General features: G+C 41.6%; 1 protein-coding gene across 1 annotated transcript; it reads left to right on the forward strand.

Moving 5' to 3' along the window:
* Positions 1–265: 265 nt before the first annotated feature.
* Positions 266–23,981, forward strand: cip2a (cellular inhibitor of PP2A). Its single transcript, XM_034206033.1, is given in 23 exon segments — positions 266–501; positions 773–875; positions 1,793–1,940; positions 2,462–2,574; positions 6,036–6,130; positions 6,214–6,310; positions 7,182–7,304; positions 12,229–12,374; positions 15,374–15,449; positions 16,545–16,784; positions 17,282–17,444; positions 17,525–17,646; positions 17,648–17,673; positions 17,798–17,897; positions 18,066–18,184; positions 18,415–18,583; positions 18,888–18,962; positions 19,054–19,164; positions 19,658–19,854; positions 21,892–22,005; positions 22,120–22,202; positions 23,373–23,512; positions 23,641–23,981. Coding segments are annotated over 22 exon segments (2,706 nt in total). The 5' UTR covers positions 266–501; position 773; the 3' UTR covers positions 23,788–23,981.
* Positions 23,982–26,016: the final 2,035 nt, after the last annotated feature.

The following is a 26,016-nucleotide window of genomic DNA, read 5'->3' on the forward strand; positions in this document are numbered from 1 at the left end:
AGATCTGGTAAAAAATAAATAATTAAAAATGTTGAATTCTGACTGATCTTGCTCCGAACAAGTAAACTGGTGATGATTTTGTTATATTTTGTTCATGTATTTATTTTCTTGCATGATATTATATTTTTATTTCACTCTTTGTATTTTACTTTAAATACGTCTGGTAGTTGTTATGCCCCCTTACGTTACGTGTCCTGGCCTGTACCCGCCCAATACATACAAAAGGGGGGAATTGATATTTAGTCAACTTGATTTTTAAAACAAAAATCACATTGCACTTTCCGACGTCATCATATTTAATAGTACAGTATTCAAATAATATGATTGGTTCATTTATATCATTCACAAATCATACAAACCTTTATAATGTTGAGTTAACCTTGCCCACCCCCCCTTTTTTTGACATGGTCCGTCCCTTTCCCGTTCGAAGCTCAACGCGGGAGGAAGTAGCTGTGTTGCCGGTTGTTGTTGATGTTTCTTGGGGAAGAAGAAGTACCACAGGTAGTCTGATATACACAAAAAAGCACATCCATAACTCATGTAATAGTTAGAAATATATATCCAGCAGTACACAAATGTTGAGCCATTTTTCTATTAGTGTAATTTTCTATTGTTATAAAGCTCTTAGGTGGGCTGGTTAGCTAACGTTAGTGTTACCGTTAGCATCGGAGGTTCAAGATGGAGGTGTAAAACGTCAGTTACTTCTCTTTGAAAGCGAGCTAATGTGTTGTGTCACTGTTATAACCTTATAGTTCATACTTTTGCTCAACAGGATGGACATGACGACGTGTTTAAAGTCTCTGTTGCTGGCTATCCAGCAGTACAGAGGCGGCAGGACTGCTCAAAATGCAGCGCAGCTACACAAACAAGTGGAGGTGAGCCTGAATAAATTTAAATAATCGGATTTAATTTCACTTTATGACAGACATATAACATCACAACAATACCAAGGGAGCATGGTTGGCTTTTGGGTGTGTATTGTTTATGTTGTGTTAGAAAAGCCTATTTTCGGTGGTGTAAAGTAGCTCAATACATTTACTCAAGTACTGTACGTTAGTACAATTTTGAAATATTTGTACTTAACTTTACTTGAGTATCTCCATTGTATGCTACTTTATACATCTACTCCTCTATAATTCAGAGGTAAATCGTGAACTTTTACTAGACTACATTTATTTTCTACCTTTAGTTACTTTTCTGATTTGGATTAATGATGTGAAATATAATCAACATTTAAATCAGATTGAGCTAACCTGGAGTCCAATTCAGAAGCTACCCTGCAGTCAATGAAGTCATTCAAACTAGCTGCACCTTTACCAGCTTTATTAAACCTGTATTAAACACATCAATACCTTAATAATTATAATCAAAACATATGGTAATATATGATTGAGAAATGGGCCAATCTGCATAATGAGTGCTTTTACTTTTGGTGCTTTAAGTATATTTAGATGCTAGTACTTTTGTGCTTTTACTTGGGTAACATATTGATTGCAGGACTTTTACTTGTAACAGAGTTGCCTCTTTTGTATTTTGTTAACCCACTCTTATATTATACATTAAAGTAAGAATAAAGGAATTGTGGAAATGGCTTTAAGTTCCATGACAAAGTCCCTGGATTCACAAAAGAGTATAAACTATCTTAATAACATTACACTCGGTTTTAGCCTTTAGTTTGTGATTACAAGCCAAACTGAGATGCTGTGGCTTTACTAAATGTTGGTTGAAATGTTGCGTACATAACAAGTTGCAGGTCCCTATGAGTGCATGTTGTGTTTGTGGTTGTTTGCAGGAGGTGTCAGGCCTCAAGTGTGACCAGCTGCTGTCCTCGGGTCAGGCTCTGCCCCGGGAGTGTGTGAGCGGGCTGGTGGAGCTGGCCGGAAACCCAAACACCAGCCCCAACATGACGAGCTCCATCATCTCCCTGCTGGCACAACTAGGTACATACCAGACACATTTATCAACATCCACATGCTCGATGAGCTAAGTAAGTGTTTTCATGGTGGCATCAGAGAAACAGGAGCCAGGGTATTTATTTTGCCGATTTGCTGGCGTTTCACCCACTTTTGTAAAATCTTTCTGACACAGATGATAGGTGTCATATAGATGCAAATAGGATCTCACACTTTTCTCTGCTGCTGGTTTAAATCTCACATGTTATTAATAAAATGTCACATATGTTGCTTTGTAAAAGCAATGACTCTTCACTTTGATTTGACGTCTATGATTCTTATAACGTTAGCAGTTCAGCGAGGAAAAGAAGAATACAATAGAATTTGAAGAGATTAAATACACATACTCAAAACATAAATACAAAAATGAAAAACACAAGATGCAATGAAATGCATACTGAAAAACAAAAAAGGAGAAAGCAGTTATAAGTGTGATTCATGAGGTAGAAACTGAACATCCAGCCCTTTTCTAAACAAATCTTTGTCCTTCTTCCCACCTGCTGCTCCAGCCTGTGATGATGACAGTCGGGAGATTCTTCACAGCAGCTACAGCCTCACCAGCACCCTGGCGTCTGTCATCCACTGCCACAGCGCCACACCTGGGGAGCCCCTGGTACTGCAGGTAAGAACATCACCGCATTTGGTCAAATGTTTCTCTCATGGGTCCACACATAGGTCTTCTGTCGGCTCTGTACATCAATGCCGACCTATGCTGACAAGTAAGTGAAGAGTAGACAATATAAAGGTATTGGCTATAGGGAAATGTCCCAGCAGTTTAGGATAATGAAGGTTCTAATCAAATCTATTACATAGCCATTACATTTCTAACTCCTGATAATGACAGGAAGGCAGAAAGCGCATTATACAAATAATAATACTCATAATAATAGCAGACATTTTTTAACAATGACTAACAATATAATTATTTTAATAAACTAAATATGAACAATTGAGGAAAATGAGGATGAACTGATGATTCAAATGTTGTAGTAATGTAGTTAGTGCATACTGTAGGAGCAAACACAATAGTGGTGGCTTAAAGCCCTCCTCTGCTCCGCGCCGTCCTTTAGATGAGCCTGGTCAGATTTAATAAAAGGAGTTCAAAACACCGGCATAAAAGTTATAACAATAATCTGATTTTAATACAGTAAAAAACACAATACGAAATACAGAGTGCCCTGAAACAGAGCACTCCGGGCTCCCCGCTCTACTGCCGTGCGATACAGATATCGGGACCAGCCAGTCAGAAACAGGGGGCATTTTGCATGAAGAAACAACAGTATATATGGACATATTTGGGTCGGAGATGTGTGTCGGCTCTTCCGTCCCATTTTACTCCTAAGCGAATCAGAGTTCTGGGGAAAAGTATTTTTCTTCTGAACAGAGCGTGAGAGCATCGGAACTCTACAAGGTCAGAATCACTTTTTATCTTATACCTGGGCCCAACTCCTTTAATTTCCCAGGGAAGGTTTCACACAAACTATTCTTTTAAAACAATCAAACATTGTACACAGATATATTGGTGCTTGGGATTATTCTCCCCAGCAAGAACCTTGGAAAAAGAACATGTGTGTGTGTTAGTGAGGGGAAGTGTATGTGTATGTATGTGTGTGTGTGTGCTGATAAGCGGAGGCGTATGTGTGTGTGTTGCTGATATCTGGGTCAAGGAGTTTATGTGTGTGTGCTGCATGGAGACAGGAGGTGTATGTGTGTGTGTCTGCTTATGGGAGGAAGTGTATGTGTGTGTGTGTGTGTCAGGGTCTCTGGGTTATGGAGTGTAAGTAAGAAGGTTTAGATATATAGGATTACTTTAAACAGTCCCAAGTTAATACATGTTCACTTCAATACATTTCACGATAATACCTGTTTACTTTAATACAGTTTAGAACAATATCTGGGTGCTTTAATACATAATTATTGCAACAAATGTGTTAATTCTCAGCATTATTAGTTGATTTTTTTTGGACGAATGCTCCGGGCCAGTGGTTACAATGGTGGGGCCAGTGACAATACAATGCCACTGACCCGGAGGGCCAGTGGCATTTTACCCTTAATGTCTACCCCTGTCTCCTCCTGCATTGAACATCACATAAACTCCGTTCAAACATCAAAACGTTCAGCTCGGTCGGGAATCGAGGCTATTACTTTTCTCATTCATACATTTCATAATTCCAGAGATACATCCCATAATTCATCAAATTTTTAACATTGAAGTCAATGGAGAAACTTCAGACTTGAAAAATCTTCAAAATCTTCATGCGACTTCAACTGCTAACTGTTTCTTCATACTTTCACTCAGAAACCTCATTCAAACTTTAAAATGTTACACATCTTTCTGACATTATTCGTGTAAAACAACTTTTAAATCTTATTGTTACTTTTAGAGATATTAAACATTGTTCAGACCTTGTTAAAGAGGTTTTCTTCAGATTTTAACATTAACTAGAGTGCATGATGTCACAGCTAGAGGGTAGAAAATGTTAAGATTTGCCTTCATATATATTTTTTAAACTGCCTTAATTCCCAAACCCTATATTCCTGAGACATAATTTTTCATGACAAACGTAGGAAAACATCTCGTAGCTTGAAAAATAATAATTAAACAAAATGCCTCTTGAGAGCATGAAGTGACAAAAACATTCAACATTCCTCCAATAAAGCCCATTTTAATTTCAGGCTGATATTTCCTCACAGTAGCAGCCGCACACCTTTAGTTAAATTGCCAAAAAGGCCACATTATTAACCCGAAAGTACACAAAAATTACACTTCAGATACTCAACTTCCTTGACATGCTTCACGTTTTGAAATTTCACAGATATCTGTTACGGTTCTTCCACAAAACGTTCACATGTGAGAGGTTTATCTCTCATTCAGAACAATGGAAACCTGTGATCTCTGCACACCTCGTTAGCTCAAATATAAACACCTGTGTCATGGAACACGATGATGTCATCGCTCCAACTGACATGCTCAGAGCAGCAGACTTCAGATAGCAGTGTGCTAACAGTCCAGCCGTGAAGACATCTACGGGACAGTTTTGAGATTTCTTCAAATGCCGTTGCCATGGCAACACAATGCTCGCCTTGAAACACGGTTTTCTCATAACTTCAATGAAAACACTCCAAACAGCCCAGAACTTCACAGGTTTGGTAACGACGCAACCATCAACGCATCTAAGCGTAGTATGGGGTGTCATCAAATGCCGTTGCCATGGCGACAGACCACTCGCCATGAAACACGATGTGGCTCTAAGTCCAATCGACACGGTCCAAACGTCCCCCAATCTTCACTTGTATATCACCGGTCCATGCCTCAACAGCTCTACGCCAAATCTGAGATCTCACCATATGCCGTTTCTATGGCGACAGACCACTCGCCATGAAACACGATGTGGCTGTAAGTCCAATCGACACGGTCCAATCGTCCCCCAATCTTCACTTGTATATCACCGGTCCATGCCTCAACAGCTCTATGCCAAATCTGAGATCTCACCATATGCCATTTCCATGGAAACGCATCCCTCGCCATAAAACATGATGTCGCTATAACTCCTATGAAAATGTTCAAAAAGTGCTGAAACTTCACACGTGTGCCAACAGTCCAGCCGTGAAGACATCTACGGGACAGTTTTGAGATTTCTTCAAATGCCGTTGCCATGGCAACACAATGCTCGCCTTGAAACGCGGCTTTCTCATAACTTCAGTGAAAATACTCCAAACACCCCAAAACTTCACAGGTTTGGTAACGATGCAGCCATCAACGCATCTAAGCGTATTATGGGATGCCATCAAATGCCGTTGGCATGGCGACAGATCGTTCACCATCAAGTTAGTTCAAAAGTTTGCAGTTCAAATATTCTGCTGCTTTTCCAAGCCTTTTACTTTCTTTTCTTCTCTCATCACACATTCAAGCCCCCAGTGTTCATGTATCATTTCAATCTAAATTCTTCACTTTATTTTTACACATTACATTGCAGCATAGCAGTTTAGCGTCAGCTTTTCAGCATAAAGCATTCCCACTAGCAATTTCTTTAGGAATTGCATTCTCTAGTTGATTGTAATGTTGTCTTTTGTGTCCTTCAGTGTTTGCAGGTGCTGCAGAAACTTACTTACAACACTCGCATCTTCCAGTCGACAAACTACATTCACGAGCTCATCGCTTTTTTAATGACCAACATGTAAGAACCACCATCTCCAAGTATGATTCATTGAAGGATGTGTTTTTGACATTTCACCAACCGTTTGACTTTGGGTCCCTTAGCCAGTCTCACAATGAGGACATCATCATGCCATGCCTCGGCCTTATGGCTAACCTCTGTCGTGATAACCACTCGGTGCATAGCCACATCAAGTCTCTGGTGAGTGACTGCACACAGGAAATAAACAGGATGTCTGGTTAAAGAGAGATGTGAATTGCTTTGAATAGAGTTAGGGGGTTACAGAGTGTGTCTGTATGTAGAGCGTAGAATAGAGGAACAATCAGTTGATTAACTGATTAGTCAATTGACAACAATTAATTAGGAACAGTTTTAATTTATAATTGGTTAAAGGAAATAGTATTTTGCAGCATTTCATTCTCTTATTTCTTTGAGAATGTTCCTCAACTTATTTCACATACATTATCAAACATGTTTGCAAAAAACACCTTCTTTAGATGTTATTTAAATACAGAGATAAAACAAATAAAAAAAGAGTGACAAATATTTCTAATAAGTGTTATATTTATTGTCTATAATTTCTAACCGTTACTGTAACAAAACATGATATGCAGCCAGTAAGGTAGACTAGGAACTTTATGAATCACCACCATTTCTGCACCTTCTACTTTACTTTTCTCCAACATTTGTTTACGAAATGAATATGTGCTCTCTGCCATTAGACAAGAAAGACAGAGTATTTGATGCGTGTTGTGTTTGAATGACATGAAATTGGATGGTTAGTTAGGAAAAAATGGCCTGATGACGCATTGACACAACTATAAACAACCACAAAGCATCTAAAAAAATAAAACATTTTTTAAAAGGCATCACAAGTCCTGACAACCCTGACAAGGTTTTCATCAGATAAATGTCATCTGTTGAGCAGTAACTGAAGTGTTTCTTCCAAATCCACATAATAGACTAAACCTATTTCAACATGGCAGACAAAAGTTTCACAAAACATAAAGGTCATCAGTTTGTGGCTAGTTTTAGATATCTTGTAAATATGTGTTTGTGTGTATTCTTGCAGGACAACGTGAAGCCATTCTACCGCACTCTGATCAACTTCCTGGCTCACAACAGTCTGACGGTGGTCGTCTTCACGCTGTCCATCCTGGCCAGCCTCACTCTGAATGAGAAGGTTGGAGAGAAGGTAGGTGTGAAATACTCAATACTGACGGCCCCTACACACGGCGGCGTGCGTTGCCGCTTCAACGCTTCTGCCCATTTACTTTGAATGGGGTGACGTCACGATTCGCCGAACTGCATTGTGGGAGCAAAGCGTAGCTTCTCTCGCGGTGCTCGCTGCAAAAGTAGAGCAATATGTCAAAAAATGGAGGAGAAAATTATAGTAGGGAATCACCCGGTACTATATGACCAGTCCCTCTTTACATACAGGGATACAAACCGGAGGAGCCAGGCATGGGGGGAGGTGGCAGAGACAGTGGGTGAAACTGGTAGGTTTTCGCCTGTTTGGGGAGTTTATAGCCAGTGTACTTCGTTTGAATGGACAGCTAGCAAGCATAGACAGTATATTTAGCCAGCATGGATGTAGCATGAATGCTTTGCTTTGTATGTCCGGGGCGGGACATTCATGTGATTGGTTGTTGGTCGCGTTGCTCGAGTTGACTCCCCAAGCTCAAGACACGCCCACCGCCAAGCGGCAACGCACGCCGCCGTGTGTAGGCTCCGTGAGAGCTCACATGTATATTTTCAAATGTATCCTATAGGGATGCCCAATATTGGTTTTTTGAAACCGATACCGATAACTTCCTGCTTCTCAAGACCGATACCGATAACCGATAATAATATAATATATATATTAGGGGTGTAACGGTTCACAAACATTTCGGTTCGGTACGTACCTCGGTTTTTTGGTCACGGTTCGGTTCGGTACGTTTTCGGTACAGCAGATTTTTTTTTCACAAAACAAAACATATATATATATTTTTTTTTTATTATTATTAAACTGTGAATAATGTATTCACTCAAATAAATACAAAATATAATAAAATAAACATTAAGGTGCAGCATTTCGATGAACTGAAATAATCTGTATTTGAACTTTACTGTAGGCTACTAGTACTCACAAAACATAAACTATTAGTTTTGGGTTTTTAATTATTATTAAACTGAATATTCACTCAAATAAATACAAAATATAATAAAATAAACATTAAGGTGCAGCTTTTCGATGAACTGAAATAATCTGTATTTGAACTGTACTGTACTAGTTCCTAAGCAGCCAGCTTAACATTATGACTTGCTTGTCATTGTATTTTCATGTTTTTTTAAAGAAAAATTAACTTGTCCACATTGCTTGCCGAAAGGGCAGATCTGCTGGCACTAACAATGTCTCCTGCTGTGGAGAACACCCTCTCGCTAGGGACAGAGGTAGCAGATACAGCCAGGTAGCGCTTTGCTAACATGGCAACATAAGGATATTTGGCGTTTGTAATAGCTTTGGCTCGGTCTGAACTCTCTGCGAGTGGTGGAGGGTTACATGCTAGTGGGAGTTGGGTTTGCACTTCAGTCTTTTTTCTTTTGGTACCGGTGATATTCACGTTCGAGTGATGCCTTTTCAAGAGTGTGCAAGTTTGATGTATTGCCAGCCGCGTAACCAATTTTAGTTGAACAATGCCGACAAACAGCTTTGGTTCGGTCCACCTGTCTTTGTCCTTCATCCTTGTACGTAACTGCGAAACCAAAATGTTCCCAAACCGGAGACTTCAATGATGCTGGAGGATTTTCGAGCTCAACTTTATCTGCGTTCGCCATTAATTTTCGACAGTTCTTCAAATTACTGACTACATTTGAACGCATCCCTCTGACCAGCTCTCATAGTATGCCTCTCATCCAATTAAATGACTTGCTCGCTCTATGACGCGTTGAACCCAATGTGACCAAATTACTCTGAATGCTGCGACGCAGCACCTGAGATTACTTCCAAAAAGTTGTTCACGTTCTCAATTTTTTACGTTTAACGTTATATTCGTTCGGTACACTTCGGTACACACCTGTACCGAACCGAAGGGCCCGTACCGAATAATTTCGGTACGGGTACGTGTACCGTTACACCCCTAATATATATATATATTAAATGTACCTGTAGTTTTTGCACACCTGGTGGTAAAAAAAAGACTAGTAGTGAGCAAATGACATGAGCATTACTACTATGAACAAAACAAAGCCAAGAACAGTTTTGACTCTTCAAAGTGACCATATTTATTTTCCCAAATAAAGTGCCTTTTTCAAAAGCCTCGTCGATAGGTAAAAGCCCCGGTGCCTTTGCAGCTGGCTTTGGATTCGCCGCTAGTTTAGCAGCGCAGGCGTCTTCGTACGCTTTTAACACACCATCGTAGCGATGGCGATGTTTCAGGTGACTAATCAGGTTTGAAGTACTATAGCTCGTTGCCTTTTTCCCTCCTCGTGGAACTTCTGCATTGCATTTGTTAATACAAATAGCAAGCGAACTATCTAACTCTGAAACTTTGAAATAGTCCCATACCACCGACGACATGTTTGTTTACTGTCCTGGCTTCACGGCCGCACACCATTTACGTCACAGCCAGGCATGAGTTAGGGAGCGCTGGATTTGTGAAAAACTCCCCTCTTCCTAAACCACTAATACCACAGTACTGGCAAAACGGGAGGAGCCGAGTGAAAAACAAGTGCCCCTCATCCCAATCCACCCACACCGCAGTATTTTTTCTTTTTTTTTACCCAAAAAATATATTGTATATTATCGGGGCTATTAATACTTTTATCGGTTTTATCGGGATGACGTCATAATTCCTAATATCGGACCGATAATTATCGTGCACCACTAGTATCCTATCCTTTCACCCAGATTAAGCAAAATCTTGATAAACAGAAATACTTAATTAGTCCTAGAATGAACGTTGTTACAGCAAACTGCAGATACATCTACTTGTCCTTTCGCCTGTATCTACTCGTCCTTTCGCCTGTATCTTCTTGTCCTTTCGCCTGTATCTTCTCGTCCTTTCGCTTGTATTTACTTGTCCTTTCGCCTGTATCTACTTGTCCTTTCGCCTGTATCTACTTGTCCTTTCGCCTGTATCTACTTGTCCTTTCGCCTGTATCTACTTGTCCTTTCGCCTGTATCTTCTCGTCCTTTCGCCTGTATCTTCTCGTCCTTTCGCCTGTATCTTCTCGTCCTTTCGCCTGTATCTTCTCGTCCTTTCGCCTGTATCTACTTGTCCTTTCGCCTGTATCTACTTGTCCTTTCGCCTGTATCTACTTGTCCTTTCGCCTGTATCTTCTCGTCCTTTCGCCTGTATCTACTCGTCCTTTCGCCTGTATCTACTTGTCCTTTCGCCTGTATCTACTTGTCCTTTCGCCTGTATCTTCTTGTCCCTTTCGCCTGTATCTACTTGTCCTTTCGCCTGTATCTTCTCGTCCTTTCGCCTGTATCTACTCGTCCTTTCGCCTGTATCTACTTGTCCTTTCGCCTGTATCTACTTGTCCTTTCGCCTGTATCTTCTTGTCCCTTTCGCCTGTATCTACTTGTCCTTTCGCCTGTATCTACTTGTCCTTTCGCCTGCATCTACTTGTCCTTTCGCCTGTATCTTCTCGTCCTTTCGCCTGTATCTACTCGTCCTTTCGCCTGTATCTACTTGTCCTTTCGCCTGTATCTACTTGTCCTTTCGCCTGCATCTACTTGTCCTTTCGCCTGCATCTACTTGTCCTTTCGCCTGTATCTTCTTGTCCTTTCGCCTGTATCTTCTCGTCCTTTCGCTTGTATTTACTTGTCCTTTCGCCTGTATCTACTTGTCCTTTCGCCTGTATCTACTTGTCCTTTCGCCTGTATCTACTTGTCCTTTCGCCTGTATCTACTTGTCCTTTCGCCTGTATCTTCTCGTCCTTTCGCCTGTATCTTCTCGTCCTTTCGCCTGTATCTTCTCGTCCTTTCGCCTGTATCTACTCGTCCTTTCGCCTGTATCTACTTGTCCTTTCGCCTGTATCTACTTGTCCTTTCGCCTGTATCTTCTTGTCCCTTTCGCCTGTATCTACTTGTCCTTTCGCCTGTATCTACTTGTCCTTTCGCCTGCATCTACTTGTCCTTTCGCCTGTATCTTCTCGTCCTTTCGCCTGTATCTACTCGTCCTTTCGCCTGTATCTACTTGTCCTTTCGCCTGTATCTACTTGTCCTTTCGCCTGCATCTACTTGTCCTTTCGCCTGCATCTACTTGTCCTTTCGCCTGTATCTTCTTGTCCTTTCGCCTGTATCTTCTCGTCCTTTCGCCTGTATCTACTCGTCCTTTCGCCTGTATCTACTTGTCCTTTCGCCTGTATCTACTTGTCCTTTCGCCTGTATCTTCTTGTCCCTTTCGCCTGTATCTACTTGTCCTTTCGCCTGTATCTTCTCGTCCTTTCGCCTGTATCTACTCGTCCTTTCGCCTGTATCTACTTGTCCTTTCGCCTGTATCTACTTGTCCTTTCGCCTGTATCTTCTTGTCCCTTTCGCCTGTATCTACTTGTCCTTTCGCCTGTATCTACTTGTCCTTTCGCCTGCATCTACTTGTCCTTTCGCCTGTATCTTCTCGTCCTTTCGCCTGTATCTACTCGTCCTTTCGCCTGTATCTACTTGTCCTTTCGCCTGTATCTACTTGTCCTTTCGCCTGCATCTACTTGTCCTTTCGCCTGCATCTACTTGTCCTTTCGCCTGTATCTTCTTGTCCCTTTCGCCTGTATCAACTTGTCTTTCATCCTTTTTTATTTAATATTTTTTTATAACTAATGCTGTTGATATATTGTGATTCTAAGGGTGTCTATTACCATCTGGCCGGGGACAACAGCTGGAAATTAGCCATGTTGGCTAAAGCTGCTCCATTTACTGTTTTTGTGACAGTTCATCGATGGGGACTGTCCACGACACTATAAATAAATAAACTAAACTAAACCAATTTTGTTGTTGTTGCAGTTATATATATTTTGTCATTTTGCATTCAATCCTGTTGGCCTATCAGCACTTAGCAACCCTTTTTATTGTAGTAACAAACAATAATAGCTATTATGTTGTGCTATGTGCTTAATAATGTGTCTTCTTCCCGCAGCTCTTTGATGCAAAAAACATCCACCAGACTTTCCAGCTCGTGTTCAACATCATCGTGAACGGTGACGGCACTCTGACCAGAAAATACTCTGTGGACCTTTTGGTGGACTTGTTGAGAAACCCTAAGATCACAGATCACCTTTCACGGTACGAGCACACGCCGTTTTGTCATGTTCAGCGATTCACCACAGTGTTTGCTTCATTACATTACATTACATTTAGCTGACGCTTTTATCCAAAGCGACTTACAATAAGTGCGTTCGACCAACAAAATACAAACTTGAAGAAAACAGAATCATATAAGTACATCAGGTTTCATAGAGCCAAAACATTTCAAGTGCTACTCAACTGGCTTTAGATAAGCCAGTCCTTTATTAGTATATAAGTGCTTTGTTAGTAAATCTATCGCTCGAAGTGGAGTCGAAAGAGATGAGTTTTCAGTCTGGGCCGGAAGATGTGTAAGCTTTCTGCTGTCCTGATTTCAATGGGGAGCTCATTCCACCATTTTGGAGCCAGGATAGCAAACCCACGTGTTTTTCCTGATGGGAACTTGGGTCCCCCTCGCAGTGCGGGTGCAGCGAGCCGTTTGGCTGATGCAGAGCGTAGTGCACGTGCTGGGGTGTACGGTTTAACCATGTCCTGGATGTAGGAAGGGCCAGATCCATTCGCAGCATGGTACGCAAGTACCATTGTCTTGAAGTGGATTCTAGCAGTTACCGGAAGCCAGTAAAGGGAGCGGAGGAGCGGAGTGGTGTGGGAGAATTTAGGAAGGTTGAAGACCAGACAAGCCGCTGCATTCTGGATGAGCTGCAGAGGTCGGATGGCACATGTAGGTAGACCAGCCAGGAGGGAGTTGCAGTAGTCTAGGCGTGAGATGACGAGAGCCTGGACCAGAACCTGCGTCGCTTTCTGGGTCAGGAGGGGACGTATACTCCTAATGTTGTAAAGAGTGTATCTGTAGCAGCGGGTTGTAGCAGCGATGTTTGCAGTGAAGGACAGGTTGTTATCTAGGGTCACACCCAGATTCCTTGCAGTCTGAGTCGGGGAAACAACAGAGGTGCCGATGTTGATTGTCAGGTCAAGAGTGGGACAATCTTTTCGCGGAAGGAAAAGCAGTTCAGTCTTGTCAAGGTTGAGCTTGAGGTGGTGAGCAGACATCCACTGAGAGATGTCAGCGAGACAAGCAGAGATGCGTGCGATGACCTGGGTCTCTGAGCGGGGAAAGGACAGAATTAATTGGGTGTCGTCAGCGTAGCAGTGGTAAGAAAAACCATGCGGGCTAATGACTGATCCGAGCGAGTTTGTGTACAAGGAGAAGAGGAGGGGACCAAGAACAGAGCCCTGAGGGACCCCTGTAGTTAATTGACAAGGGTCGGACTCCGACCCTCTCCAAGTAACCCTGTAGGTACGGTCTTTGAGGTATGAGGTGATGAGGGAAAGTGCAGAGCCTGAAACTCCAAGTTCTTGGAGAGTGCAAAGGAGGATCTGATGGTTCACCGTGTCGAATGCAGCAGACAGGTCCAAAAGGATGATGACAGAGGAGAGGGAGGCTGCTTTAGCCGTGTGCAGTTCCTCAGTGACAGCAAGGAGGGCAGTTTATGTGGAGTGACCTGCCTTGAAACCAGACTGGTGCGGATCCAGAAGGTTGTTCTGATGGAGATAACAGGAGAGTTGTTTAAAGACAGCGCGTTCAAGTGTTTTAGACAGGAACGGGAGGAGAGAGACAGGCCTGTAGTTTATAACATCAGAAGGGTTGAGAGTGGGTTTCTTTAGGAGAGGGTTTACTCTTGCCTCCTTGAGACTGTTTGGAAAGTGACCAGAAGTTAGAGAAGTGTTGATGAAATGGGTGAGAAACGGTAGAATATCAGGAGCGATAGTCTGAAGGAGGTTTGAGGGGATAGGGTCCAGAGGACAGGTGGTAGGGCGGGCAGAGGTAATGAGGGTAAGAACCTCACTTGGAGAGAGAGGGGAAAAGGAAGTCAGTGGATGAGAAGAGATTAGTTTGTTATGTTTGGAAAGGGATAGAGAGAATGAAATGAAGAAGTGATCGGATGTGTGGAGCGGGTTTACAGAGAGGTTAGAAGTAGAGCAGTTCCTTGAGAATATGAGATCAAGGACATTGCCAGCTTTATGAGTTGGTGGGGACGGAGACAGTGAGAAAGCAAAGGCGGTTAAAAGAGATGTTAGTTCAGATATCTTCCCTGTCTGGAGGTTGAAGTCTCCGAGAAGTACAGCGGGAGGGCCAGTTTCAGGGATGTGTGAGAGGAGATTATCTAATTCCTCCAAGAAGTCCCCCAAGGCGCCTGGTGGACGGTAGAGAACAACAATGGTTAATTGTATAGGATGGGTTACTGTGACGGCATGGAATTCAAAGGTGGAAGGAGTGAAGTTAGGTAGCTTGAAGAGGGAAAAGCTCCATTTGGGAGAGAGCAGGAGAGCAGTGCCACCTCCTCTGCCAGAGGGTCTGGGTGTATGGGAGAAGGAATATGCTGTGAGAGAGAGCTGCTGAGGTGGATGTGTTGGATGGAGTAATCCACGTCTCAGTGAGAGCAAGGAAATCCAGAGACTGCAGGGAGGCGTAGCCAGAGATGAAGTCGGCTGACTGGCAGTTCCACAGGCCCCCTGAAACTAGATGTTGGATCTCAGTGGAGCATATGGGATAGACGAGAGCAGGCCGGTTATATCGATTAGGAGATACACGGGGCCAGTGATAATTGCGAGAAGACACATAAACAGGAATGGAGAAAATACACATGATTATAGCATGAGGGGCTAAAAACAAAATAAAACACCAGCGATACCTAGTTCAATCAAAGTAGGATTTGCCTCCCTCGTGACTCCCGCAGGACTCTAACTAGCAGTCAGTTAGTTCAGTTTGAAGGTTTCAGTCAAATTACGTGTCCCAAGTTTCTGCCTGACAGATACTGTAGCGGTTTTGAGATTTTAAAATCACAATTTTAGTCAGATCAACTACAGAGCATTTATACAGAGTACACACACTGAAACAGAGAAGTCTAAAAACAGAATGTTACTCACACAATTCTAGAAGTCACCAGTTGTTATCCTGTCAAAATCGAGTTGCACACTGCTTCATCCTCCGTTGACCACCTGACTGTGAACTGAAACCATTTGTTTTCCATTTGAAGGTATCAGCACTTCTCAGCATGTGTGTTTCAAGTGTTAGGACTGCTGCAATCGAAGGACCCTGACTCTGCAGCAAAGGTGCATTTGACACATTATTCTGTATATCTGTATTTAACCACTGCACAAATAGACACTAAAAGCGTCCTCGATGGCTAAAATGTGTCAGTTGTTGTGTTTGATGGTTAACTTTTATGTGGTGCAACTAATCATATGTGAAACTATGCAGTAACCACTGTTTTTTAGTGGTAATAGAGTGAGCCTTTTCTAAATAGAGCACAGTACAGCAGTGACAGGAAATAACAGTGACAGTAAGTGACGGTACATTTTGAAGCATAGTTTAAAAAAACTAAGCTCTGCCCATTTTCTTATTATGTGTCTGATTCAGTGTTTTCGAAAATACTAAGTGCTATACAAATTATAAAAACATTATAAAACAAGAGTCAGCAATGTAGGCCAGTCCCAAATTATGAAGAGCTTTAAAAACAAGTAGAATAACCCCAGCATCTCTATAAACAAAGATGTTATCATGATGGATGAATGATTGTAAAGATGATGTGTCATTCTTCATGTTTCTATTATGAAAATGCTTCTGTGCAAAAGTTCAGATTGTGTCTGTACAAACTCAAAGGTTAAGGTTCAAGTCTTTTTTTATTCTCTTAGAGGACAGTAGAGCAACCACAGGAAATAAAGAGGAAGATGGGGGAGTTGAGAGGTTTTGCAGCATAGTTTAAAAAAAAGCAGCACTGCTCATGTTGTTGTGATTAAAAGTTGTGTTTTTTTTAAAAGGCAGTGGGAGGATTATAAAAAAGGATAACAAAACCAGAGTGAGAAACGTAGGCAATACCCAACCTATTGGGAGCTTTAAAAACAAGGAAAATAACCTTAAATATATATTAAAAGATGATGATAGAGGAATAGATGATATTGAAAGCCTTGAGCCGTTGTTTCTGTAATGAAAATGCTAAAATGGCTTCTTATACTGTACATTTAACTTCTATTTTTTATTTATCTTAATATATTAATACCCAATTAATTGAGGATAACAAAAGTTTTCTGCATATGATAAAAAAAATGATGTACAATAGTTAATTATTTAATTATAAGTTGTCAGTATTATCGCGAGAACTAACATTTAGTTTCAATTTGATCTTGTGTTGTTTGCATTGTCTGCAGGTGCTGGAGCTCCTCCTGGCCATGTGCAGCGTCTCTGGGCTGCGTTCTCTGCTGTGTGAGGTGGTTTTCAAACCCGCCGCGCCCAAACTCAGAACAGCAGGCCGCAGGCAGGCAGACGGGCTGGACGGGGGACGCAAAACAGAGACGGGACTGGCCCTGGTGCAGTGGCTGAGCCTGCCTGTGGAGGGCGCCGAGTCCTGCTCCCTGCAGGCCCTGCAGCTGCTGAAGGAGCTGCTGGAGGTACGGCAACTATACAGGGACACATTTAATACTGAGAGGTTTGAGTCGGCAGCATGTTGTAGTGGTTTGACCAACATCTAAAAAGATAGTAAGAGGAGTAGTACAGTGAAATGAAAACATTTAAAACAGTTCCTTAGCCATAATACTCCTTTCTACAGCAAAGCACTGAATTATGGTCAAACCAGTCAGATTAACCCTAACCCTAACCCAGGGGGTTACCTTGGTTGCTGATTGGCTAATGGTTACTCAAGCCAAAACATCGTTATGACATCATAAAGCGGCCAAAATCTGATCAGCTCATTTTCAGACAGGTTTTTATATAAATGGATCAGGACAAGAAATGAGCGAATCTTTTTTCCTGAAACTTTCAGAATGTCTTTACTCAGAGGGGACACATGGTTATGTATAAAAGACAAGTGGATTTTGCATAGTAGGTGACCTTTAAGAAAATAAGGCTGTTAATAACAGTCCATGTTATCTCCTCTCTCTGCGTGCAGGAGGCGTTGGGAGCGGAGAGTGTGTCTGAGTGTGTGCTGAGCTTCGTAGAAATGTTGCTACCTGTCCTGTTGGGGCTCCTGAGGGGCCTCGAAGCTGCGCAGGGGGACGCTCACCTCAGGAAACAGTGCCACCGCATTACACACGTCACCAGCCTGCTGCTCAATATCCTTCACATGTCAGTCTGCTCTGTATTTCTGTGTTGCTCTGTGTTGTGTTTGTTTTTAAAGCCTTAACTCCTGCACTCCTGTGTGCCGAGGACTCCACTAGGTGTCTGGTGTCCCGACAGGTGAGCACTCAACTCTGCCTCACGCAGGTCGAGTCCCTCCTCTCCTGTTGTCACAGCAACAGCTCCTTCAACTGCCACCCCCCCCGGCTCTGACAATGATCTCAGGTTAGTGGCGGCTGCCGTTTTGAATCACAATTTTAAAATGCTTTATTTCGTGTTCATGTCATAAACAAAAAATTACATTTATAATTGCAGTTTTGGTAGAAGGAGTTAAAGTTGTGTGTTCCAGTCAGGTGTATGCAGACGCTCTGCTGAAGACTCTGGAGTTAATGAGCAAACTGAGACAGCAGGTGAAGGACATGGAGACCAGCTTCTATCGGATGTTACAGGTAAACACACACGTTCAGTTTCCCTGAATCCAAGGTGACATTTGGAAATGTTTTTGTCCATCAGAAACTGTAGATATGTATTAATTTAGTCGGAGCATGTGGTGGTTGACTGAGTGCAGGTTTCTGTGTTTTCTCTTTGCCCTCTCATTCTCTGTGTTTATCCTCCAGGACCAGAGGATCGTGACCCCCCTCTCTCTGGCGCTGACGTCCCACCACAGAGAGCGAGTCCAGACGGGACTCTCTCTGCTGTTTGAGGCTACTCCTCTCCCAGACTTCCCCTCTCTGGTGTGAGTCCCTTGCTGGAAAAAAACATATTTATGTTACGAATATGAAGCCGCTCAGGTTTATTAAAAACATTTCATTAATCACCAAACAACAAACAGTCTGCAAAAATAAACTGAAAATAAGATCTTTCATTTATGATTTAATGCCGGGTTTTGGTTTTCAGCTTGTTGTAGCATCTTGTTGTTATGCGTAGATGCCAGTCACCTGTACTAATCCAACCATATTTCTCAAGTCTGGGAGAAAGTATGGCTGCCAACAACGCCTATCGCCAGCGGGAGTCTGAGCTGTCCGTCAAACGTGTCGCTGTGCAGGAAGGCCCGCCCTCCAGCATCCTTGACTCTTCCTGTGGATCGAGCAGGAGCGTCTACCGTCTGGCTGACAGGATACAGAACGGCTTAGAGGTGAAGTGTGTGTCTGTGTGCATGTGTTAGGAAAACACCCATACTGTATATCTGATTTTAGTGTTAAACTTAACTTGATTTTCTTAAAAGTTGTTGTAGGACAAAATAATTACAAAAGGGTCTTACAGAACATGTTTTCTTGACTTCAACATTTTTGCATTTATTTATACAAGAAAAAAAGTGGTTCCTTTTTTTATAAACAACATATAATTAATACTGTAGCCAGCAGTTGCAACCTATAACTGTTTCAGTATAAAAATAAAGTGAAAAGCATTATTCACTGACGTCCTGTTGTTGTTTGTAGCTGCAGGAACAGGTGAAGGACTCCCATGTGTCGGACATCATAGATGTTTATGAACAGAAGCTCTCAGCGTTCGCGGTCAGTATGTTTTATAATATTAAATTATATTTTTACATTAACATTTATTGTTTGGCTCAGTTTTTCCAACAGTTCTATCTCTCTGTGTCAGTCTAAGGAGAGTCGTCTGCAGGACTTGTTGGAGGCCAAGGCTCTCGCTCTGTCTCAGGCCGACCGTCTCATCGCTCAGTATCGCTTCCAACGAGCTCAGGCTGAAGCAGAGGTAAAACACGCACGCACACACACACACACACACACACACACACACACACACACACACACACACACACACACACACACACACACACACACACACACACACACTCATGTTAAACAAGCCTTGCCCTTACGTTCCTCAGTTAAACCTGCAACTTTTTTGTAAGTAGAGCTGAAAGAATAAGTTGATTTATCAAAAAGTTAATCGACAGAAATACTTTTGCAACTATTTCGATGATTAATAAATCATTTCCCAGACTTATAAAGCAAAAAAAGGCAAACATTTACTCTCTTCCAGTCTCTTAATTGTGAGAATATTGCTGCTTTTTTACTGGTTTATGTGATTTCCACCTAGGTTTCTTGCCGGATATCACAATGCTCAGAATTATCTTTATTTATACTTACTTCGAATATGACATGCAACACCACAGCACTGGTCAGTTTCAGCATTAACAGCTTAAATGTTCTCATCATGGTTCTCTATGTGTATCTGTGTGCAGGCCTGTAAGCTGGGCTGCCTGCTGAAGGAGGCGGAGCGTCGGCGGGAGGATCTGCAGTCGGAGCTGAGCGGCCAGGTGCTGGAGGTGGAGCGCTGCAAGGCCGACATGGAGGAGCTGCTGCAGCACAACGCCCGGCTGCAGAAGGACTCAGAGGAGCACCAGAGCCTCAAAGGAGCTTACAACGCCCTGCTCAACAGGTACGAGGCAGGACAAACACAACAGATTCATACAGATTCAGAATATCTGCAAGGCTTGACAAAAAATATGTTACATTCAAGACCTTTTCTTGTAACTTCTAAAACTATTTTGATTTTAGCAAAGGCTTAAATAAACTTAAAGCTGAAATTGATTCCATTTTTAGTTATAACTAGTCACTTTACTTTGATTTTTGGAAGTTCTGACAAATACATCCGATACAGATATCAATAAACTCATACTCTTATTAAATAATTGTAAGCCTTCGTGTCTCTACTGGGGCAGAGTGGCGCAGTGGGCTGTGCGTTGATCATCAGATCAAGGGGGCGTTGGGGGTTGTGTCCTTGGCAGTGTTGTGCTAGTTACTGAAAACCAGTAACTAGTTACCATTACTAGTTACTTCATTTCAAAAGTAACTCAGTTACTTTACTAGTTACTTACACCCAAAAGTAATGCGTTACTGTGAAAAGTAACGTTTTGGTTACTTTAAAAAAGGGCGCCCATTAATGCCCTTATAGCCTTCATTTCAGTACTGTTATTGCATTGGAGAATAATACAATCTGTTGATCAACTTGACATGCATTATATGCAATCTGGATTGCATCGATATTAGCTGGCTTTCCATTTTTGTATATTCTTTCTCTAGGTAGTTGGAAAAAGTTTTCCGTCCCATATGCCGTGTGCCGCCCGGACATGCTATCATGCTAACTAGCTCCCTGAAAGCGGGTGACTCCACTGTAGCAATAGCCTGCATGTGTTCTACAACATACCGTGCAATGGCTTTATCGACTTTTCCCTGGCCAGCAGTCCCTCGGTTAAAATCCAGCCGCTGTTGCTTAGGTGGAGGTGGAGTGGCGTCGGCTGAGTCTCTGTGGTCTTAGCTACTAGCTCCCAGCATGTTGTTTTTGCAGATGTTTCAACAGATTTGAATTACTGGTTTGGGCAGTAGATAGGATCTTTGACCCGCCAGGACACAACTTACATTTAATAGAAACTTTCTTTTCTTTGTGCTCGACAAAAGTGAAATAGTGAGAATATCTCCAGGTGGAGAAACTAGACTTGAGCTCCGCCGCCGCCATGATAGTCTTGTTAGTAAACAACACAAACACGCCCACAGCCCGTCTCCGCACGTGACACAGGAAGTATCAAAGTACATTTACTCAAGTACTGTACTTAAGTACAGTTCTCATCTCTGTTCGCCTGGCTGTTGACTATATAAAAAAAACTAACGCAGTAACGCACCATGTAGTAACGGTAACTGAGTTACTGAATTTAAAAAGTAATGCGTTAGAGTACTAGTTACTGTCAAAAATAACGGCGTTACAGTAACGCGTTACTTGTAACGCGTTAGTCCCAAGACTGGTCCTTGGGCAAGAGCGAATTTGCTCCTGTGGGTATTGTCCCACAGTACATGACCGTTACATGTATGATATGTGTGTAATGTGTATTTGTAAAGCGCCTTGAGCTCTGGAAAAGCGTTATAATAACTATAAGGAATTATTATTATTATTACTGGGCTTTTTTTCAGGTTAATTTTCGAGCAGTACAACTGTAAAAAATTATTGAAATTATATGTGGTTTCGAAGTCAGGTCTTTAATTGATTTCATTACTTTCTTATAAATTAGTGAAATCAATCTCAATTTTTAGCCACTTATCTGGTTTGAGATTAATTATATTTCTAGGAATTACTGTATTATACACTTGGGAAGTACTAACAAAATACAAGTTATAAGTATCAATGATTCACTTAAATATATTTGGAATCATCATTGTATTGTAGTCATATTTTTTTTTTGAAGTTTTACTGTTTTATGTCTTATGTTGCATTGTTGGAGGAGCTCGGGACATACAATTATTAGCCATTTCTACACTGTAACTTATGTGCATATGACATTAAAATCTTTGAATCTTTGATTGTATTCAATGTGGTTTTATAATCTTACATTGAATTTGGTTTAAACAGAAACCCTGTTTTAGCCTCGTTTGTTTTTCTGGAATGTTCAGTCTCTTTAAGTACCTAACAGGTAGATCTGTGCAGGTTTAACGAGAGCGAGCGTCTGCTGAAGGAGCTGCAGGCCGCTCACATCTCGCTCACCAAACAGAGCGACACTCTGAGGAAGAACCAGGAAGCTCTGACACTGCAGCACGAAAAGTAAGACACACACACATCTGCATCTTTCTTCTCTCAAAGTTACTCCTAGAAGTTACCTTGTGTTCAAAGGTTCAGGTATTAGCACCCTCTCTAAATTCTGCGTGTGTCTCTCAGGATGGCGTCAGTGTTGGAGGAGAGAGAGCAGGAGATCAGATCTCTCCGTGCAGATCTACAGCAGAAGAACAGCGACATCACAGGTGGGTCTAACATTAACATCAGACAGCGTGTAAACACTGCATGTGCAAATCTGGGATTCCTTGAGTGTGTTTTTGTCTCTCCTGCTGTGGAAATTGCATGAATAAATATAATTAATTTTATATAATTGTCTTTAAATATTTTTATAAAACTGAAATAAATTTTAAAAACAATTTCCTAGGAATCTTTTTTAATTGTGGTATTAGCTATTTATCCTATATATTCTTTTTTTTCTCAAGGATTTCTCACCATAAACATACCGTACATTTATTTTTAACAACAGAGCTGCAGAATTTATTAATTGTATAAAGCAGATTTTCTCCTGTCTTTATTCCATATGCATTTGTATAACTGTTACAGCAGGCAGTGGATGAATGTTTGGGTGTAAACGATGCTACATAAAATCGGCATTCTAATCTACTGGTTAGATTTGTTTATAAATAAATGCAAAATGTGAAAAAATAGGGCTTCTGTTGATCTAATCAAGTTAACATAAAATGTAGGTTTTTAAGGTTTAGACCAGGGCTATTCATTTTTGTGGGCCAGAGTGCCTTTATTCCAGAGAGGGTGTTACATTGAGAGAGGGGAAGACAATGCCTGAAAACTTCGGCGAGCTCGTGTTTCGAACCCACCTACTAGCTACTGTAGTGACAACTCCTGTCATTTAATGCATCTCTGCGTGAATGATTAGATAATTTCACCTAAATTAAATCAAATGAAATGATGTTGATGGTTAAATTAGCTTCACATGTAGGCCTACTGAGTTCTGAACTTGCCATTTAGATCTGTAGAGGCCTTGGGGCTATGTTGTTTGATTTAATTAAACACAATATATGCACTCCACTATGCTGTTGTAGTATTTACTGTATCTGAAGCTCTTAATATGATTGCTCATATTTCAAGCCATCTTTTTCCCGGCCCCTTGCTTTGGATCATTTTCATCAACCGGCCCCCATTCCAAACTAATTGAATAGCCCTGGTTTAGACTATATATTTTACAGTGAGGTCTTTTGTTAATGATGTTTGCAGAACAGGCAAATAGAAAAGCACACAGATCCTCCTCCAGGTGTTATTACTATACCCAGAGCAGATTTGAGGAAAGCCTGGTAAACGTGGGATCTCAACTCCCAGCATTCATCTCTAACGCTTCCCTGAATGTCGGTTCCTGTCAGGTCTGCGAGATGTACTGCGGGCCGAGGAGGAGAAGATGAAGGAGAAGGATCAAGAGAGGAGAGATCTGGAGGAGACGGTGGACGTTTTGAGGAAAGAGCTGAACAAGACGGAGCAGGCCAGGAAGGACGCCAGCATCAAGGTGATTTTGATACATCTGTTAGAAAGAGATATTCACCACGTCAGACTCAAATGTTGAGATGGATCTGTGTACACACACAGCTGTAGAGATTTGATGCTCCTCTTCTCTGAACCTTCCCTGTCTCTCAGGCGTCGTCTCTGGAGATGCAGAAGAGCACTTTGGCGACGAAGCTGAAGCAGAAGGAGGACGAGTTGAACAAACACTCCTCCATGATCGCCATGATCCACAGCCTGAGCGGCGCCAAGCAGAAGAACGACGTCAACCTGTCGCTCTGACCGCAAGCAGATGAGTGATCTAGGAACATGATGGAGTTTTTAAAACTGGACTATGATTTAACATTTTTAAAACATTATGGACTATGATTTAACATTTTTAAAACAAACACACTTAATCAAATATACTAAACTAAGTGATATTAAATATTTGTATGTCTGTTTTTAATGTCTGGTAAATAAATGATGGATGTGTATTCTTGTTGGCCTCCTATCGCAGTTAAAATATGTATATTTTTTAAGGTTACATGCTTACTAGAGCCAAATATATTCTTAATAAGTCTTACTTCTGGGATTTGTTTGGTGCATTTTTATTTATTTTTATCTCCTGTTGAGGAAATTACATAAATTATTTCATGTTTGCTCGAAGATAACTTCCATTTAAGTCCACATTTGTACAGGTAAAATGCTAACTGTAGCCAAAATATATGTATGCTTATACTGGGTGTTTCTCACAGCCAGTCCTCCTACAAAAAACGACCAAATAGGTCGATTGTTTAAGCACCTTAGATTACGACCCATAGCCACGTTTTAAAGTGTAGCACCTCTAGTGGTCGTGTAAGAAACAACATGGTCCCGTTTATTCACAAATAACCCTCTCTGGAAAATCCTAAATTGTAGGATAGTTTGGCCATTAAAATGCTTTTTGATTAGATTTCTAGCGAGAAGTGTATATTTTACTTTTAGAATCCACGTCCAGTCGATATGTAGGATCTATAGTTTGATAGATCTTACGAAGATGATTTGAGGTATGCGGCAGCCTCCATGTAAAGTTACGGGTTGAAAAAAGTATTTCCGGTCTCGACGTTTTCAAAATAAAACTTCGGTTTTTCCTTGCGTCCCTCACTTGCGTCGTTTCCCTGTGACTAGTCCCTCCCACCAGGGAAGCATGGCGAGACGCAAGGAAACGAGAAGCAGGGAAATGAGTTTTAAGAACAATGGGACGTCCTTTCCTCCGGAGCGTCACGTGAAGCGACGTCCGTTTGTGATGACGCTGCACAGCTGATCGTCTGACAGCAGTTCTGTCCCCGTTATTTCCACACACACCCCCGCCTCTGTTAGTGCACATTTACTGACACAAACATTTGTATCATCTGTTGTAGACCCAAATAAATCAAATTAAATAAGAACTCATTCTCAAAAAAGATAAACGCCATTCTTAAAATGTATAAACGAACATTAGTTAGATTAACATTCATTGGATTGCACACTTTGTTTGTTTGGATATGTAGCAAATTAACATTTTAATAGCACTTAATGACTGACTGAATGGAAATGACAATAAATGAAAATGTAAAACGAAAAAAGCGATCATGAAAATGTTTCCAAAAAATGAATAAAATGATTTTTGACCACTTTGTTGTTCAGATATATCACATATTTGTAACTAAATGATACATTAATTGAAACAAAACACAGTATAAACTGAGGAGTGACTCCCGTGAGGTTCATGTATTTTCTTCACTCTGCTGGGAAACTGCTCTCATGTCAAGAAGCATCAGATCAGTGCATGCACTGCCTCGTCCAATCAGTGAGCGATACACAGTAAGGGGGCGGGGCGAGTGTCTGAGGATTTCATCGGAGGATGGTCTGGTGGTTCCTCGGTTATAGCTCCTCCATTATCGATCCTCGGTCCTCCGGCAAAAATAAGGCCACTGGGACGCTACTCAAGATGGCGCAGACAAATCAACTTCCGGTGAGACCGAGGAGCGAGGAAATGAAAAATAAGAGAAGTGAGAAGGGCCCTAAGAGTTACGACATTCCCATAGACCTCCGTTGTAAAAAATGGCGGCGCCTACTTTCGGGGTATGGACATCGAAATTGTTCCCAATATTGTCATTTGGGCGTTGGACCTCATTCACTTACATTACGGCGCGTCGATTAGTTCCAGAGGTAAGTTGCTGAAATATCGAACTCTTTTGGATTGTCCACTGTCTATATTGTATCAGAGGCCCTTTATGACAATAGTATGAAGCTGCAGCGTCGGAGACGACACTTGTAGAACCACACACACAGGTCCCGGCGTCACGAGCACACACACAGGTCCCGCGTCACGGCGGCACGTGACGGGAACCACACACACAGGTCCCGCGTCACGTGACGGGGTCCCACGTGACCCGCGTCACGTGACGGGAACCATATTCTGTTGCACGTTCACATTAATGTTTATATGTATATTCTGTTAATTTAGTTGAGAATTTCAAAAATGAATTTCAAAAATATAGTCTTTTA

The sequence above is a fragment of the Gymnodraco acuticeps genome, unplaced genomic scaffold, assembly GCF_902827175.1.
Source record: "Gymnodraco acuticeps unplaced genomic scaffold, fGymAcu1.1, whole genome shotgun sequence".
Taxonomy (NCBI): domain Eukaryota; kingdom Metazoa; phylum Chordata; class Actinopteri; order Perciformes; family Bathydraconidae; genus Gymnodraco; species Gymnodraco acuticeps.